Here is a 17,373-nt window from a genome sequence, read left to right on the forward strand (position 1 = left end):
AAGTGACAGCTCACAGGGATCTGAGGTCCCCCATCGGTAAACACGTGACACCTTAAGGATCTAAGAACCGGTGTGGCTGACAAAGGAGGGCACCAAAATGGCTCCATCCTAACCTACAGTTTTTGTGATGGCACACGGCAGGCAGGAGGAGTCTGCAGATGAGAGGAAGACTCTTGAAATGGAGAGGTGGGTCTGGAGAGGTCATGTGACCACATCAGGGGTCCCTCAGGGAGGTCAGGACCCACTGAAATCCACTTAAGACCCTTGTCTGTGGTCCTAGTACTCAATTCTTCCAGCAGGGGCAGAGAGTGGGCAGATGGCTGACTGGGGCAACTTAGGGGAATCAACACCTATGCTGGGGTGGGCGTCACAGTCACCCATTTTCCCGTAACAAACTCCAATGAGCTCATTGGTTCAACAAGCCCTTGGCGTCCTACCTAGGGTACATGGGTGGTTTTGCGTCTCTTCCCCAATGCTCACTTGTAACAGGTGTCCTTGTAAGAGGGCAGGAGTGGTCAGAGGCTATGGAGGACAGGAGGGCCTGGAGTGCTGAGTCTGGGAGATGAGGAGAGGCCATGGGGCAAAGATGTGCAGCAGCCACTGGAGGTGAGACAGGCAGGAGACTGTCCTCTAAGAGCATTCTTGGCATCCCTGTAGCTCAGCCGAACGAGACCACTTTGGAGCTTCCAATCTCTGGAGCTAACATTAGGGAACAGATGGTTGTTCGCAGATCCCCAACCAGGTCATTTGCCTTGATCCTTGAGAAACCTGAGAGGCTTCAAGCCCCTGGGCAAAGGCTGGGTCTACAGTTACAGTCCTGGGTCTTGTCCTCTCCCCTGATCACAGGGCTGCAGGTACTCAGGAGTCCTGTCTGAAGATGGGGTGGAAGGCAGATGAATGTAAGGAGGCTCAGGGACAACTTATTCACTCTCAAGTTCACTTTCCTCTTGCTAAGTGTGCCCAGGCAGAAACCTGAAGGCTAGGTAACCAAGAAGCCTGGGGCAGGAACAGGGTATAGAGCTGGAGCCTCTGCCAAGCCCAGACTCTGCACCCACCACGGCCTACTCAGATCTGTAGAGCCGGAGACCCTCCCCAGTGTCCCGGCTAGCTGCTCTCCGGAGCTGGCACAATCACAAGCATCCCCTGGGGAGGTCTGTGTGAGCCTGTGAAAGGAAGTGGGGCATAATCACCGTGTTAACCACACTGAGTACACCCTCAGGGGCTTAGGCAGATTCCCAGTACTGTGCCACCATTACCGCTAATTCCTGAGCATTTTCAATGCCAGCTCCCTTCCTCTCCCCAGCACCCTTCTCCTCCAGCCCTGGCAACAGTTAATCTGCTTTGTCTCCATGGATCTGTCTGTTCTGGACATTTCACACTGATGCAGTCACACGGAGATGCAGCTTTTCCTATCTCACCGCATGAGGTTAAGGTTTATCGCAGTGTAGCATCCTTCCATTTGAGTTTGCCATCTCCTCCCCCGTCAGCACATCGTGGCCTCTGCAACTCTAGTAGGCCTGAGTTTCCTCAGAGTAATGAGAATGCTCTGGAGTTAAAAGTCCAGTGGCACTGTCGTGCTACCTAGAGAGAACAGTAGGGCTCACCAAAGCACCACCTTTTGTGGGCATTTTTAGTGTATGAACTAGCTAATGCAGACCCTACACTGTCAGAGAGAACGAGAAGGTACAGCTTTGTAAGGTTATGCATATTTATTGAAAATTTCCTTCACCAACAACGGTGAAATCAAGACCTCAAATTACAAAACATGATGGCAGTTGATAGGTATAAAAAAATAAAGCAAAGGCCTGTATCTCCCGCATCTGTGCAAGTTCCCTTCAGTTCAGTGTGTCCTCTCATCAAAAAGGAGGTCACAGAATCTGATTTTGCATGACGTCGTTGCAGAAAACTGCACTCGACTGACAAACAGAAACAACAACTCTGCTTCCAAATAGCACAAGTCTTTAAAGTGACTCTCCCACAATAAATATAGAAAATAACCTGTAACCAGCACGTCTTCGCTTGGTCAGGGTTGTAGCATTATGTAGAAAGAATGTCCCAACAGCCCTTCCAGGCTCTGTGTCTTTGGTGCACTGTCATTGGGCCTGATGCCACTGGAGGCTGAGCTACTGGGTGTGCCTTTGGCTGAGCCAAGCACAGTGAGGCACTGAGGATGTACCTCACAGATGTCTGGGCAGAACACACTAAGCCAGCTACAAAACTGGAGATAGGGTTCCTTGGAAACAGGCACTTCCCAGGATGCTCTCTGATGATCTGTGTGGCCACCAGAGTGGTTCAAGACTTGTTAGCTTCTGTGGATGGCCACAGTGATGATCACACTGATGGGGTCCTTGCAGGGTGGGTCTGCTGTGCAAGTTGTGGACGCTTTGCCCTGGGCCTCCTCCGCTTTGGTCGGCTCTTGGCTTTGCTGATCTGTACCACGAAGAAGGCTAGGGCCACCATGGCTCCCAGAAAGGCAAAGACAGGGATGGTCTGGCCTACCTCCTGGTTGTAGCGGCCAGGCATGATCCCTGCAAGAGGACAGTGAATGGTCAATGGTTCCACAAAACTATAGCTATAGCCTTTCTGAGAATCAGAGACCAAACGCTAACTGACTCCATTAGCTGGGCAAGCAGGGCAGACATCATTCTGAGCCACAGTTAAGTAGCCACGGTTGCTAACCATAGTGTGAGGCATTTTAGACTGTCTCTAACTCTGGCTCGTGTGGGGCAGATGGACTTTGATCAGCCAGCCTGCATCAACAGGACCCCGAGAGCCCCCCCAGATCAATGGCTATACTAGTCTCTATCCAGAGAGGAGGAGGACAGTGCTAGAGCCCTACTACCTGAGAAGAGTGCGGCAGAGAGGTACCAGAGGCCTGCTGGCATGTTCCTAGGAGCAATGTCTGTCTCCTGGAGGTGTCATCAGACAAGCCTCAGGCTAAGTCAGTGAAACTGTAACCAGGCCGTGCCAAGGGCTCCCAAATTCACTATCATTGGTGGACTCTACAATCTATGTACCAGGCCTTCAGGATCTTAGTTTCATCACATGAAGTGCCCATCATTAGCCTCCAAGGGCTTTTTCCAGCCAATTCCTAAAACCCAGAGAAAGCCTCCTTGGGAGCTATGACTCTCTGAGGAGGCTACAGGAATTTCCAGAATAAAAGGACCACATAGACTCAGCCAAAGAGTCATCCAAACCGATGGATCACCTCAGGAGCCTGCTACAGCTCAGCCAGGTGCCAGTCCAGGTGTCAAGGCAGGCTACACAATACCAAAGACAGGGGCCAGCATAACAGGTAAACATCATAGGGAAAAGTTGTTTCCTGGGGTCCATAATACATGTCTGCTTGCAGAACTTAAGAGCATCCAAGTTACTCTGGAAAATCTCAAGTGTACCATGTGGCTGACACACTAAAAACTGGTATGTAAAATATGTGTATAGAGGAGGCGGAGATGGATCAGGGTTAGGTACGCCTGTTGTTGTAGACAGAGGATCTGAGATTCACATGGTGGCTCACAACCATCTATCTGTAACCTACAACCTCTACCTGTAACTCTAGTTCAGAGGGTCTGAAGAGGGCACCAGACATACAAATGACACACACACACACACACACACACACACACACACACACACACACAAAGAAACATTTTTTAAAAATTAAAATGTATATATAGAATCTTCTAAGAGAAATGGCACCTTCATTTCTAGGTCTGGCTTTCCTCCTTGGGGAGGGGAAACACCTGGAAACCCACACAGGATCTAGGCCAGTAAGATGCCATTAAGGACTCACCTCCAGGAATGTCCCAGGCACCACTTTCTCCAGGGGACAAAGGTCTCACTTGAGGGCGGTTCGATCGAAAGTTGGGTAACACTACTTTGTCCAGGTCAATGGAAAGCAACTTCTGATGTTTCCAAAGATTACTTTCGGGAAATAGATTAAAATTAAAAAAGATAAGCAGCTGTCCTCATCCAGGCTGTTTAGCTGACACACAGCAAACTGCAAGCAACGTAAGTGCTGTGTGAGACCCTCCACCTCTGGCTACCTGACCGCCAGCAGAGCAGTGAGAGCAAGCGATTGCTTCCTGGTCCCGACGGGCTGAGAGCACAGTATCCGAGGAAGGTTTATCCTAGGGGACTTATAACACAGCCCACCCGTGCCCATTTCTGTTCAACACTGGGACACTAACAAGCAAGGCAAGAGGAGAGTCCAGGCTGGAGCTCTGGAAGGAGCAGAGGTCCAAGGGTGTCACAGAAGGCCTTTTCTGAGGCTCCAAGTAACTGCAGCAATGCAAAGCAATACAGTGAAAGAGTGGACAACAACTGTGGTGAGAAATGGGGCCAGAACAACAGCCTGGTGGACTGAGATTCAGCACCCACAATGAGAACAGGATAGATCTGCAAGTAACTGAGTACTCAAGTCTAGACGAGCAGGAAACATCTATCTGCCTGCCTGTGGTGACAGCCAACAAAACACCTGTATATCGGGACTGTGGGTACTGGGTGGGAGTAAGGCCTTACTCATCTTGGCTTCCTCTTTAGGTCCGAGGAAGATATAGGTAGGTCAATATAATATAGAGTGACTAACATTGTCAACAGCAATGGGCATCCTGTTGACATCTTAGGGAGAGCTAAGTACACCAATAGAAGGAAGGTATCTGCAAATGAAGAATTCCTTATCTTCCTGTAGTCAGTCCACCTACGAAGTGTTGGTCTGTGCCTTCTTCACTTTAGTTGAGAGAAGGGACAGGCAATTAGTCTCAGCAGCATCGTGTGAAGCTTGTCATTGGTAAGAGGTGGGAGGCTCCTGAGCACAGCTTAGCCAACTCTAACAACTCCACCAGCCTGTTTTGCACAACTTAATGCTACTGCTCAGAATTAATCTGTCTGAAATGTTAATTAGCAAAGTCATAGAACCTGGGGCACCTTAGGCTCCCAAGTATATTGCTAAGCAGACAGTTAAAGGTATCCTGTGTCCTGGAGCTGGTAGTGGGGACTGACTATACTTCCTAGCAGGGCACTGAGATAAAAGCACTCATGTTACCATGGGAGTCTCACAGCACTCTGATGAGGGATGGGGGCTCTCCTTGTGTCAATGTTCCCACAGAAATAACTGCTAATGACACCTGATGACAGCTAAGAACTGGGAAAAAGCCTCACTTCACAGAGATGGGAACCTGTCCTTAGTATGGCAACCAGCAGCTGTCTATCAGTACAGAATCTTCCAGAGATTTAGAATATACCTCATCTAAGTCTCTGAGGACTGATGGGACATGTGAGATAAGAGGGCAGTGCGGTGATGTGCTACAGAGGGAGAGAGCTGCTGAGATCAAGCTGGAATTGAATTCTAGGAGCTGGGGCATTATCAGCACCCTGGAGAGACTTAGAGTGGGAAGGATTATCTGATGTGGCCAGCCAGATACCACTGGGAGAAGAGCTGGGCTTCTGGAATTCTAGCTAACATGGCTGCTCTCTGAACATGAACTGTTGGTCATGTCTAGAATATGAAGTTTGGTTTGACTGCTAAGATAACAGAAGGTTCTAAATAAATATGGACACAAAAATGAAAATATATTACAAGTTTTAAGTGATCCAAGTGACTGCAATGGAAAAGCACTCTGTGATGGAAGCTTCACTGCTGCTAAAGATCAAGCAATGTGTGTGACTTTGTGAGTACACACATATGCCTAGGCACGTGCAGCACAGAGGTCAACAGTGCTGTCTTCTTTGCTCTTGACTGCTTTAGGCAAAGGTAGCTCATGACACATGGCTTGCTGTTTTGACTAGACTCCAGGCATTCATCTGTCTCCACTCCCCAACACTGACTATAGGCACACACTGTTGCACACAGCCCCCACCCCCTTTAAAACAAACAGAGCCAAACCAAACAACAAAACCCCCACGGGTTCTAGGGATCAAGCTCAGTACATGGCAAACTCTTTACTAAGATGGTGCTAACTTTCTTGTTTCCTGTGACAGATATTCTAAGACACGGTCCCTGAGCAGGACACTGAGGACCTGACCTCATGATGATGAATAAAGCATACAGACTCTTAACACCAGGCCAGGTTGTCTCTCAGAGCATGAATGGGGATCCCACCTTTGGCTACGTCACATCTGTCTATCACTGAACCAAGCGTAGTGTCAGCTAATGAAAGGAGAGGGAGACCAGAGGAGAGGCACTGTTCTCTAAAGGAAGCCTGTGTCAGGAGGGACTGAGAGAGGAGCAGCCACTTGCCCTGCAAGGGGATGTCTGCAGGGTTCTGGGACACCTAGTCCTGTTAACTTTCTCCCATTTATCCTGTTTAAGCAAGATGCCAGAGACAGACAGAAGCAGTGAGTTGGATAACAGCTTGGCTTGCCTGGCTGCAGAGAAACTTCAGTAGGAACAGAGATCTGAGAAACTGAATCGGATAAGGCAAAAGTGATGGTTTATAATGCTTGGCCCAGGGAGTGGCACAATTATAAGGTGTGGCCCTGTTGGAGTAGGTGTGTCACTGTGGGCGTGGGCTTTAAGACTCTCATCCTGCTGCCTGTAGGCCAGTCTTCTCTAGCAGCCTTCAGATGAAGATGTAGAACTCTCAGCTCCTCCTGCACCAGGCCTGCCTAGATGCTTCTATGCTCACACCTTGATGATAATGGACTGAACCTCTGAACCTGTAAGCCAGCCCCAATTAAATGTTGTCCTTTATAAGAGTTGCCTTGGTTATGGTGTCTGTTCACAGCAGTAAAACCCTAACTAAGATAGCAGATGAACAACATGTCAGGTGAGAGAGGCAGAGCCACACAGGGCACACATGAGTGTGGCACCTGTGCACAAAGGCCACAGCCTACATGGCATACACTTATGGCTGAACTGCCACAGCAAAAGCCATGCGTCCTAGGAGCAGCTTCAGCCCTGGGTGCAGAAGGAGAGACCCACCTACATCCAACACACAACACCTTGGATAGGAGGTACAGCTATAACTGACAGCCTTCACATCCTAGACTGGAGCTAGAGCTTAGCTCCTGGTCAAGTAACAGCACTTGGCTGGATGCCATCTTTCTTTCCAAGGCTGTAAGACACTACCAAAGTTGTACGCCTCCAAAGATAAAGACAAAGGGCTGCTCATTTCCATAATTGTCAGAAAATGAGAACTAGACCAGATTATTTAACAAGGACGTCAGCAAACTTGCATTCTCTCCCCTAAGACAAGGACTGAGTCATGGCTCTGGAGAACAACAAGGACAACACAAGCACACACTGACCTGGGCGCTGTCTCATTCAAAGGCTGTGGCTTGGCCCATGACAAATGTGGACAGGCTGGAAGGGGCCGAGGTTTTGGGTCTCCCAAGTGGGCCTCAAGAACTTTGGAGTACCGATGAAGGTGGTTTCCTGAGGATGGCAGCAGTGAGAAAAGGACAGGTGGTCACCATTGTAGAAATACAGGAAAAGGTGGCTCTGAGTGACTGTGTATCTTTCTGGTGACAGTACACTGTTTTGTCATGCTATGCTCCACAAGCCTCAGCACCACACTCGACAGGGTGCCTGGTTACCTTCACCACAGCACACTGTACTGGTTTTCAAGACGGGGCATCTCCATGTAGCCTTGGACTCATCTGCGTCTGCCTCCCAAGTGCTGGGGTTACAGACATACATGCCCACCACTGTCCAGCTGGCTTTTACATTTCTCTCTGTGCTGCCCACACTGCAGCCATTCACACATGGTGCTGAGCCAATGCAATGGGCACCACACCCTTCAAGAATTTTTAAACATTAGATCAAAATATATTATGAAACTAAATTTTACCTTTTCTATTTTGTGTAGTATGTGTACAAACATGTTTGTGTGTTACATGTGTGTGTGTAGGCCAGAGGTCATCTTCACTCTAAATTATTCTCATGAAATCTGGAACTCATAGCTAGACTGGCTGGCCAGTGTCTTAGCTCACCCAGAGCTGGGGTTACAGACATGCTCTGCTGCACCGTGTTTATGAGGCTGCTGAGGTAGGATCTGAATAAAGTTCTCATGCTTTCCACCTCCCGCCCTCCTTACACTTTGGTGTAGTAGTTAAGATTCCTCTTTCTTCAGTTTTGGCTTCCTTTTATTTTGGATGAGGTCTCACTGTACCAGGCCAGTCTGGCCTCCATGTAGTTAGTCTCTTCTCTTGGCCACCCAAGTGCAAGGATCATAGGCATATAGCAGCACACTGGCTGCTACTATGACAAAACAGCATCTGTGGCCTACATCCTTATTCTGCAGACAGTGCTGCCAGGAAGGGAACATTCGGTTCTTTTAAGTACACGAGCCAACCCGCCGAGTCCCTAGCGTGCAGGAAGCTGCAGGCTCACCTCACATGGCCCAAGTGACCTGAAGTAACTGTTTAACCTCTCTTCCTCTGTTTCTTTATCTGCACACAAAAATTAATACTATCTCTTTTTATGGGATTACTGAAAGCATTTGTGAGCTAATCCTTACGATGTGCCCAGAGAGTGCTCGAAGATACTGTGCCTTAGGGATGGAGATGACTCAGCAGCTAAGAGCACTGCTGTCTTGAAGAGAACAGTTGTTCAGGCCCATTACCCCTCTCTGTGGAACAACCTGCACTCCCCGCACCTACAGCTCTATGGGGGGCTCCAATGCCTTCTTCTGGCCTCTCTAGGCACTTGCACACATATGTACATATCCCCCATACACAACAATATTTTGAAAGATGCTAGACTCCAATAGAGTACTCACACACTGAGTCCACAATCTCTCTGCACCCCAGGAAGAGGTAGATGAGCCCCACTGATGAGCTATCAGCAACCACTTGGAAGGATCCACAGCCCTCCCTAAAGGGCAGGTCCCTGGACTGGCAGTACTATGTCTTGATGCAGCAGTGATGTGGCTGAGAGATACTCACCTTCCATCCTTTCAGGAGGGGCCAAACCAGCTCCGCTGGGTGGGCGCTGCCGGTTCCCTGAATGGCTGAGGCTGGGAGGGGTTACACCATATGATGTGTATTGAAGGAGCGCATCCAGAAGCCAAAAGCAGTCTGCAAAGTCAACAGGCACACTACTTAGGAACCAGTTTTTAAAAGATAACACTGTTGTGGGTTGCCCTGATGCTGTTTGTATTCTGATGTTAATTCTGCTTCCTCAAGAGGGGCTGCCCCCCATGCCTGACAAGCAGTACGTCACAGACTCAGGTGATATGAGTGAACCTTTTGTCCATTTTAACTGGTCAAATGAAGGCTAGAGGCTGTGATTGGGCAGTGGAAGAAAAAGGTGGGATGGGAGGTCTTTGAGAGTTGGAGCAGATAGGAGAAGAGAGGATGGAGGAGGATGAGGTGAAGATGGAGAAGAACTAATGTAGCCAGGAGAAACTGCAAGTAGTAAGGGTCTCACAGCTAGGGAATAAGTTAGTATCGTGATAGATCTGCCCAATCTAGGTATATAGCTTATAAATATAGTGACTAGATTGTGTGGTTTTTATACAGGTTTATTGGGGTTGCAAATTCTTGCAACAGAACCCCTCCAGGAAAACTGAGGAACATTAGCTCCCCTAAAAAGGAAATGAGAAATGAGAAATTTAAGTCAATGTGTAGCTGACACCCCCACCAGGCTCTTCTACTTTTGAGAAGAATGCTTTCTCCACAGGCAGGGTTCCAGCCCACCCAGGACAGTCTGTTCCAGCACCAACTGACTGTAGGCAGGTTTTATTCTACATCCCAGGGCCCTGGGTAGATCAGCACTGATGTGACTGGACTGGATCACCTGCCTGAGTGTCACACAGCTCTAGACAGCTCCTGGGCAAAAACAGTATAGTGTTCATTCAGGGATGGCAAATCCATGTGATACCCATTGAAAAAAGAATGGCCTCCACAAAAGAAGTGCCAAGGACATGAGCTGCCACCAATGACTGGAAGCCATCATGGGAACAGAAAATAGGTCTGAACTATGAGGGAATATACATGGGAAGGTGAGTCCAGGATCAGAGGGAAAGTACTTTATCTGATTCAGTGGTCCTAATCAGGATGATCAACTCTTCTCTAGACATCTGAATCCAGGTCTGAGAATACAAGCAGCTGTCATTCAGAGATACCCAAAGCTTACTTCCTAAGGAAGCTGCAGATGCTCTAGTCCTAGACCTGATCTGTCTGTTTATTCCCTCCCTCCCACCCCTATTTACCCAGCCCAAATCCCATTAGCACCCATTTAGATGACAGCAGTTTCATGAGTGGGAAAGGTTGTTAAGTACTCTGCTCAGGAAGAGCATGCGTTTCTGGCTAAGTGCCAAAAGCCCCAAGGACCCAAATAGCTGCCTTCTGAAATGTACAGGCCCTAACAGTTCCTTTAGGCACTTAAAATTTTAATAAAGACTCTTTCTTACCAGGAGAGCTCAGACCTTAAAGAGAATTTCTGTGGAAATAGAACATTAATCTCTTATCTGCTGTGACTTTAAACCTTACTTTTAAAAACCAATCACATTCTGAGGATTTATATAAGCTACTGAAATCCTGTCAACATCAACTTGAAATTGGGGAAAGGTGCAACATCCAGTATGTGCCCACATCACCTGTCCTGTGCACCCTGCAGTGTCTGAGACAAGACTCGAGTCCTGGTTCTCCAGCATCTTCCCAGATAGAGACCTGCAGTATTTCCACCGGTCCCTCCCTAACATAAGAAAATGGAGCTCATAAGCAAATACATGAGCTGCATGCCTGGAGAATACAAGAGACAGCTGCAGAGGAGGCAAAATAGAGAACGAATTCTGACCTCTTTAGTCCTGTCTGACAAAAGCTCTTAGCACCCCAAACTCTCAAGTCTTAGGGAAGAGAAATAAGCAGGGCCTCTAAGACATAGGGCTTGAAAACAGATCAGACCAGAGAAGAAACACATATAGGTCACACAACCTAACAGGAATCCAGAGAAAGGCAGGACCTATGTCACCTGGGCTAAAGGATTTTGTACTAAACAGGCGACAGTGAGTCATGCCTGTCACTGTCACATGTAAAAACAAATGGGATCCTAAGGTCTGTAGAGCTTTGTGTATCCTGTGTGCTAACCTTCAGGTATATGAAGAAATACTCTAGCAATCAAAGTACCTGTTTATTCTCCAGCTTCTGGCCAGTATCATTCCAGGGACAAAGGAAAGAGGGCTGTGTACTCAATCTTCAAGCCCATGAATTTCTTACTCTGGCCAAGCTGGGTACTGAACTCAGGGCCTTGCATGTCTGAGGGAAAGTGCTCTGCCACTGAGCTATAGCCCCAGCCCTCCTATGTGTTCTTTTCTTACCCTTCTGTCTGTGACTATCATCCAAGCAGTTGGAGTCTCCATAGAGCACGATCCTGCCTCCACCTTCAGCTGGAATCTGATAAAGCCCCAAAATGGGAACGTTATCAACAATCGCTGTCTCTTGTTTTAAGACCTCCAATCCTGCAGTGAACAATGAGAACAAGAGTGAGTTCTTGGGGCTGGAGAGATGGCTCAGCGGTTAAGAACACTGACTGTTCTTCCAGAGGTGCTGAGTTCAATTCCCAGCAACCACATGGTGGCTCCCAACCATCTGTAATGGGATCTGATGCCCTCTTTTGGTGTGTCTGAAGACAGTGACATTGTATTCACATACATAAAATAAATTTTAAAAATCTTAAAAAAAAAAAAAAAAGTGAGTTCTCATGAGAAAATTACTGATTTTCTATCAATCAAAACAGTACAAAATCCTTAGGATAGGGAAGCAGTATTTTTAGCGTTATCAATTTTGATTTTAACAAAATCTAGGTCTCACAAAACTGGACAGGAGGAGGACAAGTATAGCTAACTTTTAAAATGTATGCCTCTTCACACGCCATTTAGAGGTAAGATGTAAGCACAGGCCTAAGCAACAGAACCTCAAACAGCCAAGCAGACAGCACAACTTGAAATGCTCAATGAATCAAGATGTAAAAAAAAGTATCAGTGCCCTGGGCTAACAGCGCAGTCACACTGTTTAACCTATGCTTGCCTTAGAACTAGGTGCCAGACAGCATGAGAATCCAGGAATGTGCCTATACATCAGCTCAGAAATGCCTAACCTCTGTGTGAAACAAGGGAGTTAACATGACAGACATTTCACCCCATGGCTTGACAAGAGTTTGGATACTTTGTTATCTTTTCTCCCTTTCTTGTTCTGTTTGGTGATACTGGGGCTTGAACCTAGGAATAGGTAAGCACACTGCCACTGTCCTGCAGCCCCACCCCCTTTCTAAGGTCAGATAAGACAGGGTGTCCTGCTAAGCCACATAGGCAGGCATCAAGCCTTGTCCCAGCTGTATGAGTAGTTAGGATGACAAGCCTGTGCCATCTTGCTCAGCAGCTTTAACTTGCTGAGCTTTCAAAGTAAGGCCTTTTCTGCTTTAGCGTAACAAGCTCTACAAAGTCCTACCTTACATACAAAGACTATCCAAGTTAACACCATGCAAGCAGTTGGCTTTTAGATAGTACAAAAACACAAGATAAAGTATGCACTACTAAATCTACTTTTGCTACCGTCTTTTCCAAATTACTGAATGGCAGGAGGCAATAAGCAAGCTAGGAGGCCATGGCTCTTAGCCCTGGAAGTGGCAAGCCTGTGAGAACAACATTTAGAAAGAACCAATTTACAATGAGTTGGGCCAGGGGCTGAGAGGATAAAATCATTATGTGCTTAAAGAGGCCTCACATTGAGAAATCTAGTTTCACATTTTCAACTGGTAAAACTGTCTCTCAGTTACAGAAAAATAACCATCTTGATGGTGGTGTGGCTGGTCACTCTGAAGACAGGCCATCAGTTTTCAGGAGAAAATGGTTCCACCAGCACATGGTCACAGGCTGTCACATGAAGCATGTCAGTCTCCTGGAACTTAGATGAGACATGTCTTATAGCTCAGAATCCCAGCTTTGGAGTGACAGTCATAGGACAAACTCTCTGTGGTCCAGTTCCACTGCCCTGCACATTAACTTTCAAAACCAGAGGCTGTCTAGTTTGCTCTTGCTCCTCCCAACTCAGCAGGTACACTCTGTGAACTAGGTGGACTGTTTACGGTGATTTCATCTTCTCAGCCTACACTGTGGACCTGGCCCAGGCTTCAGGGATGTTTGCTGTGGATAAACACAATCAGCAATGGCTCCTGAAAGGGAAGAGGCTGTTTTAACCTTTGACTTTTCATCATCAGGTTAAGAACTCTTAAAGTTAGAGACTATGCCATAGCAGCAGGCCTAACCCTTTGACTGTGATAAAGACCATTTTGAGCTCCATCCTGGAGGAACCCCCCACCCCACTCCACAGACTATACACATATATTCAAATTTTCAGCAAGAGTTTGTCTTGCTCATTTTGGGATCTCCCAGAATCCAAACCACAGCCAGTATTATACAAATAATACTGCAATGAGTTTACCAAGAACCAGAGAAGATGGAAGGGAAGGCCTGAGACTGCTAATGGCATTCCTAATGCCCAACAAAACATGCATAAGTGGTCTGTGAGGCACACATGGGACACATCAAACACTACTAAACCTGAAACTTAGAGCAGTAAGTACAGTAGGTAAAGTACACAGTAGAGCTGGAGGGGGAGGAGGAAGAGAAAAGGGGCACTAACGCCTGAGAACAGTACCCTTTCTTTACCTTGATCCTTGAAAGTCTGTGTGATCACCACACCATCTTCAGGAAACTTGGCGATGCTGCACCCCGACGCATAGTACACTGGAAGACAGTTGCTCACCATTAAGGAAATAGAGATGCCCAACACTCAACTCACTGACCCAGCATGCATTTTACACATGTCTGTATCACTTACATTTAGACACTTTTTTAACCTGAAGAAACAAACAGCTATTGCCTATTGCATAACAAGTAGTCATTTGAAACTTCAAGTGAAAAATGCTGGTAACATGCATTTTTTTTTCAATTTTATTGGATATTCTCTGCATTTACATTTCAAACGCTATACCCTTCCCCCGGTTCCCCTCCCCCCTCCCAACATTTGAATTCTAAAGAAAAAATTAAGTACATGAATAGACTTTTTTGTTTGTTGAAAAAAGAGTTTTGTTATACATCCCAGAGTGGCTTCAAACACCTATCAGACTCTTGGTTCCTAAGCGCTAGGATTACATGCCCAGTTTAAGTGGTGGTAAGGATGGAACTCAGGGCTTTGTGCATGCTAGGTAAATAATTTATCAACTGAGCAACATGCCCGGCTCATTTTTCTATAGTAATGGAAGCTGAATCTAGGTTCTTGCACATACAAGACAAGTGACCACAGAGCTACAGCCCCGGGCCCAAGTGTGCTTTCTGAAAACACTGACTAGGTCTTTTTACACTACAGATCACTTACTACCCCATCTCCCTGAAACCTAGACTCCCAAAGCATGTAGTTCACACCCTCACACTTCTGCCAATTGTATGCCTCTATACAGACACAAAACCTTACTGTCATGGTTTGCCAGGGCGAACTCCCCTTCATATAGGCCATCACTGAACCCCATGTTCCACACAGACAGCAGCTCATTCAGAGCTGGGATGTTGGCTCCTCCAGTATCTGGCATCCACCACTGCCTGTAAAGGAGGCACAGAGAAGGCAAGAATTAAAATTCTCACATACTCTTCCTCTTTCCCTCACAAAATCTAGTCCACACATACATAAGTGTCAACTCAAACAAGCTGTGGTTTGAAAAATATGCAAGCCTATGGCTCCAGACAATTGTATGACTCTATACACAGACATGCTGAAGCTTTCTTTTATGCAAAGAAAACCAGCACACACTGGCATGCAATCCAGACAGGCCTAGTCTGGATCTAGCCAGACCAGTGAAGCAGAAGTGAGGAAGGAGGCAGATATGGTAAAGAAAACCCACAACATAACACACGACAGTTAGAGCAGCACTCCAGCACCCAGTGCCACAGGACTCTGAGTGACAGGTCCTTGGGTGCATGTGGATTTTCTTATGTTGAGGATGAAGGGGGCAGGACTGAACAGCATGAGACAGAAAACAAAGAACAGGTATCTGGGCTCAGCGAGGACAGTGACCACAGTGAGCACTACGTCTAGAAACCTCTGTCTCTCTACAAGGAGCTTCCTTGTATGCAGACAAGAGCTTTCTCCACCCACACGCCACTACCTAGAAAGACAACCCCAAGTTAGGACAGTCATAAAACAGCTTGCTGGGGAGCTGTGACCCCACACTGCTAGGCAGCCGTACCTTGTGTTTTCATCGTAAAACTTCACTTTTCTCATAACAGAAGTGTTGTACCAGTCACTGAAGATGACAAGGGAAAGCCCATTGTCCACGTCCCTCCTCAGCTTAGCAATCTCCTCAGGGAAGTACTCTTCCTCACTGTCCACCATAAGCAAAGTGCCTGAGGGAAGCAATGAACACTTTGAGAGCTGTCACTTCTGAGTGGCAGAAGACAATTCAGCAGTGCCAACTCTCACTGGTACCCTGCCTCTAGGAGTCTGCTGGTGCCAGCCTGCACCACTACAGAAGGAGGGAAGACACACAGTGGCCAGCAAGCCACAAGGACCAGCTAATTGTGTTCATTCGTTTTTATATTTGTTCAATATAATATTTCCCACTTAATTAGAAAAAAGAGTAATGCATAGCGATAGTACTTAAAAAGGAAAGATTGGGCCAGCAAGATAGCTCAGAACATAAATGCTCCTCTGCCAAACCTGATTTTAGTCAGGATCCATACAAAAGTGTGAGTGTGTGTGCACACCCCCCTCCAATTCAGTTCTGTAGTCTGCTGAACATTCAGACTACTAGTGAGCATGAACATCATGGGGAGCCTTGCTCTGCACCTCCACTTTGACACAGGGACTATCCGTGCTCCCTGTATTGGCCTATCAGTGATCATTGTGGGAATACTCAACTTACACTGAAGACCTGGCCAGCAAGGCAACTCACCATACTGTGTGGCATCAAAACATGTGAATGGAGCACCAAGCACCTCCACAAAGTAGCCCATGCTGCGCAGATGCTGGTACATGTCCCTGAAGTTGGTGTGGACGTGGTCGCCATTCCTGAAAAGCAATAAATACACTGTTTAGACGACCATTCTGAGCAGGGATTGGCAGGAGCACAGGGCTGATCCTCTCCAGGGTTGCATCACCTGAGTCAAACAAGCTAAAGCAGTGACAAGAGAGAACTTCGTGCATGGTACAGCCATGATAAAATGATGCAGGGACAAGGCTCACAGTGTCCTGAGCAGTACTTCAAAGGCACTCAGTAAGTCAACAGGAGCCACATGCATGTGACAACCACTACAGGGGTGCAGTGACTGGCATACTCTGTACCGGTTAAGCACACGATCGCCTATCACCTTGGCTTGCTTTCCTTCTGAAACATGCTCACTCTTCCTCTGCACAGCTAGATCAATTGTCTAAATGCCTAGCAGGAAACCTAGAGCCCACCCCCTTGCAATGCCCACCTGACAGGATCCTGTGCAGGGCCATGGCCTTGCCTGGTGTCAGTTTCCCCTATTTCTACCACCTGTCTCTGCCCGGATCCACACCACCTGCTTTTAAGAAAGTCTTAAACTTTAAAAGGAAATCTGGGGCTAGAGAAGAGAGCTCAGTGGTTAAATAAGCTGTTTTTACAGCACCCATGTGGCAATGAACAACCATCTGTAACTCCATTTCCAGAGGAACCAATGCCCTTTTCTGGCCTCTGTGGGCACCAAGAATACAAGTAATACACAGACATTCATGCAGATAAAACATCTATACATATAAAAATTTTAAATTAAAAATAAAAGAGGTGAATCTGACCCTGAATCAGGATTTTGATTCCCAGAATCCTGAAGCCAGGGTGGTAGCATATGCCTTTAACCCAGCAATAAGGAGGCAGAACTCTGTGAGTTCAAGGCCAGCCTGGTCTAAAGACTGAGTTCCAGGCCAGCCAGGGCTGCACAGAGAAACCCTGTCTCAAAAAATTAAAGTAAACAAGACAAAAATAAAAGAAAATCCTGGTCAAGAGGTTTGATACCTTTCCTCCTCACACTTTCAACATAGAGCCTAAGCTTCACTTTACACTAAGAGAAACAAGCTTGCCTTTGAGGCCAAGAAAAAGGCTGCCTACATGTCCTGCAGGAATAGCAAGCAGGACAGTGTGAGGGAAAGGAAGGGAGGCAACCCCAGCCTGAAGTCCTGCCAGCCACACAGGTCTGGCACAATAGGCAGCAGAGGAATACTCTGAAGTAAGCTGTGAGGTGCCTGCTTTCAGATGATTATGGTGGCCAACATACAGCGGATGGAACACAGGGAAACAAGAACAACAGAACCAGGACCTGTCAAGAGAAAAGACACACCACCCATGCCTAAGACAGAGCCAAAGGAAGGCCACACACGGGAGGATGGAGACAGAGTTGAACAGTGGGACAGACCAGACTT

At 47.1% G+C, this 17,373-nt stretch overlaps 1 protein-coding gene across 1 annotated transcript in view; it reads right to left on the reverse strand.

Annotated features, from left to right (window-relative positions):
- Nucleotides 1–1,716: 1,716 nt before the first annotated feature.
- Nucleotides 1,717–17,373, reverse strand: part of MBTPS1 (membrane bound transcription factor peptidase, site 1) — a 46,724-nt gene continuing 31,067 nt past the window's right edge. Inside the window, exons 15-23 of the mRNA XM_080936913.1 lie at nucleotides 15,890–16,005; nucleotides 15,185–15,341; nucleotides 14,416–14,540; nucleotides 13,611–13,688; nucleotides 11,262–11,402; nucleotides 8,887–9,018; nucleotides 7,249–7,375; nucleotides 3,794–3,924; nucleotides 1,717–2,528 (exon numbers count right to left, since the gene is read on the reverse strand). Coding sequence (XP_080793039.1) covers nucleotides 2,332–2,528; nucleotides 3,794–3,924; nucleotides 7,249–7,375; nucleotides 8,887–9,018; nucleotides 11,262–11,402; nucleotides 13,611–13,688; nucleotides 14,416–14,540; nucleotides 15,185–15,341; nucleotides 15,890–16,005 — 1,204 coding nt within the window. The 3' untranslated portion in view covers nucleotides 1,717–2,331. The remainder of the gene's footprint in view (nucleotides 2,529–3,793; nucleotides 3,925–7,248; nucleotides 7,376–8,886; nucleotides 9,019–11,261; nucleotides 11,403–13,610; nucleotides 13,689–14,415; nucleotides 14,541–15,184; nucleotides 15,342–15,889; nucleotides 16,006–17,373) is intronic.

Source organism: Micromys minutus, assembly GCF_963924665.1.
Source record: "Micromys minutus genome assembly, chromosome: 24".
Lineage (NCBI taxonomy): Eukaryota > Metazoa > Chordata > Mammalia > Rodentia > Muridae > Micromys > Micromys minutus.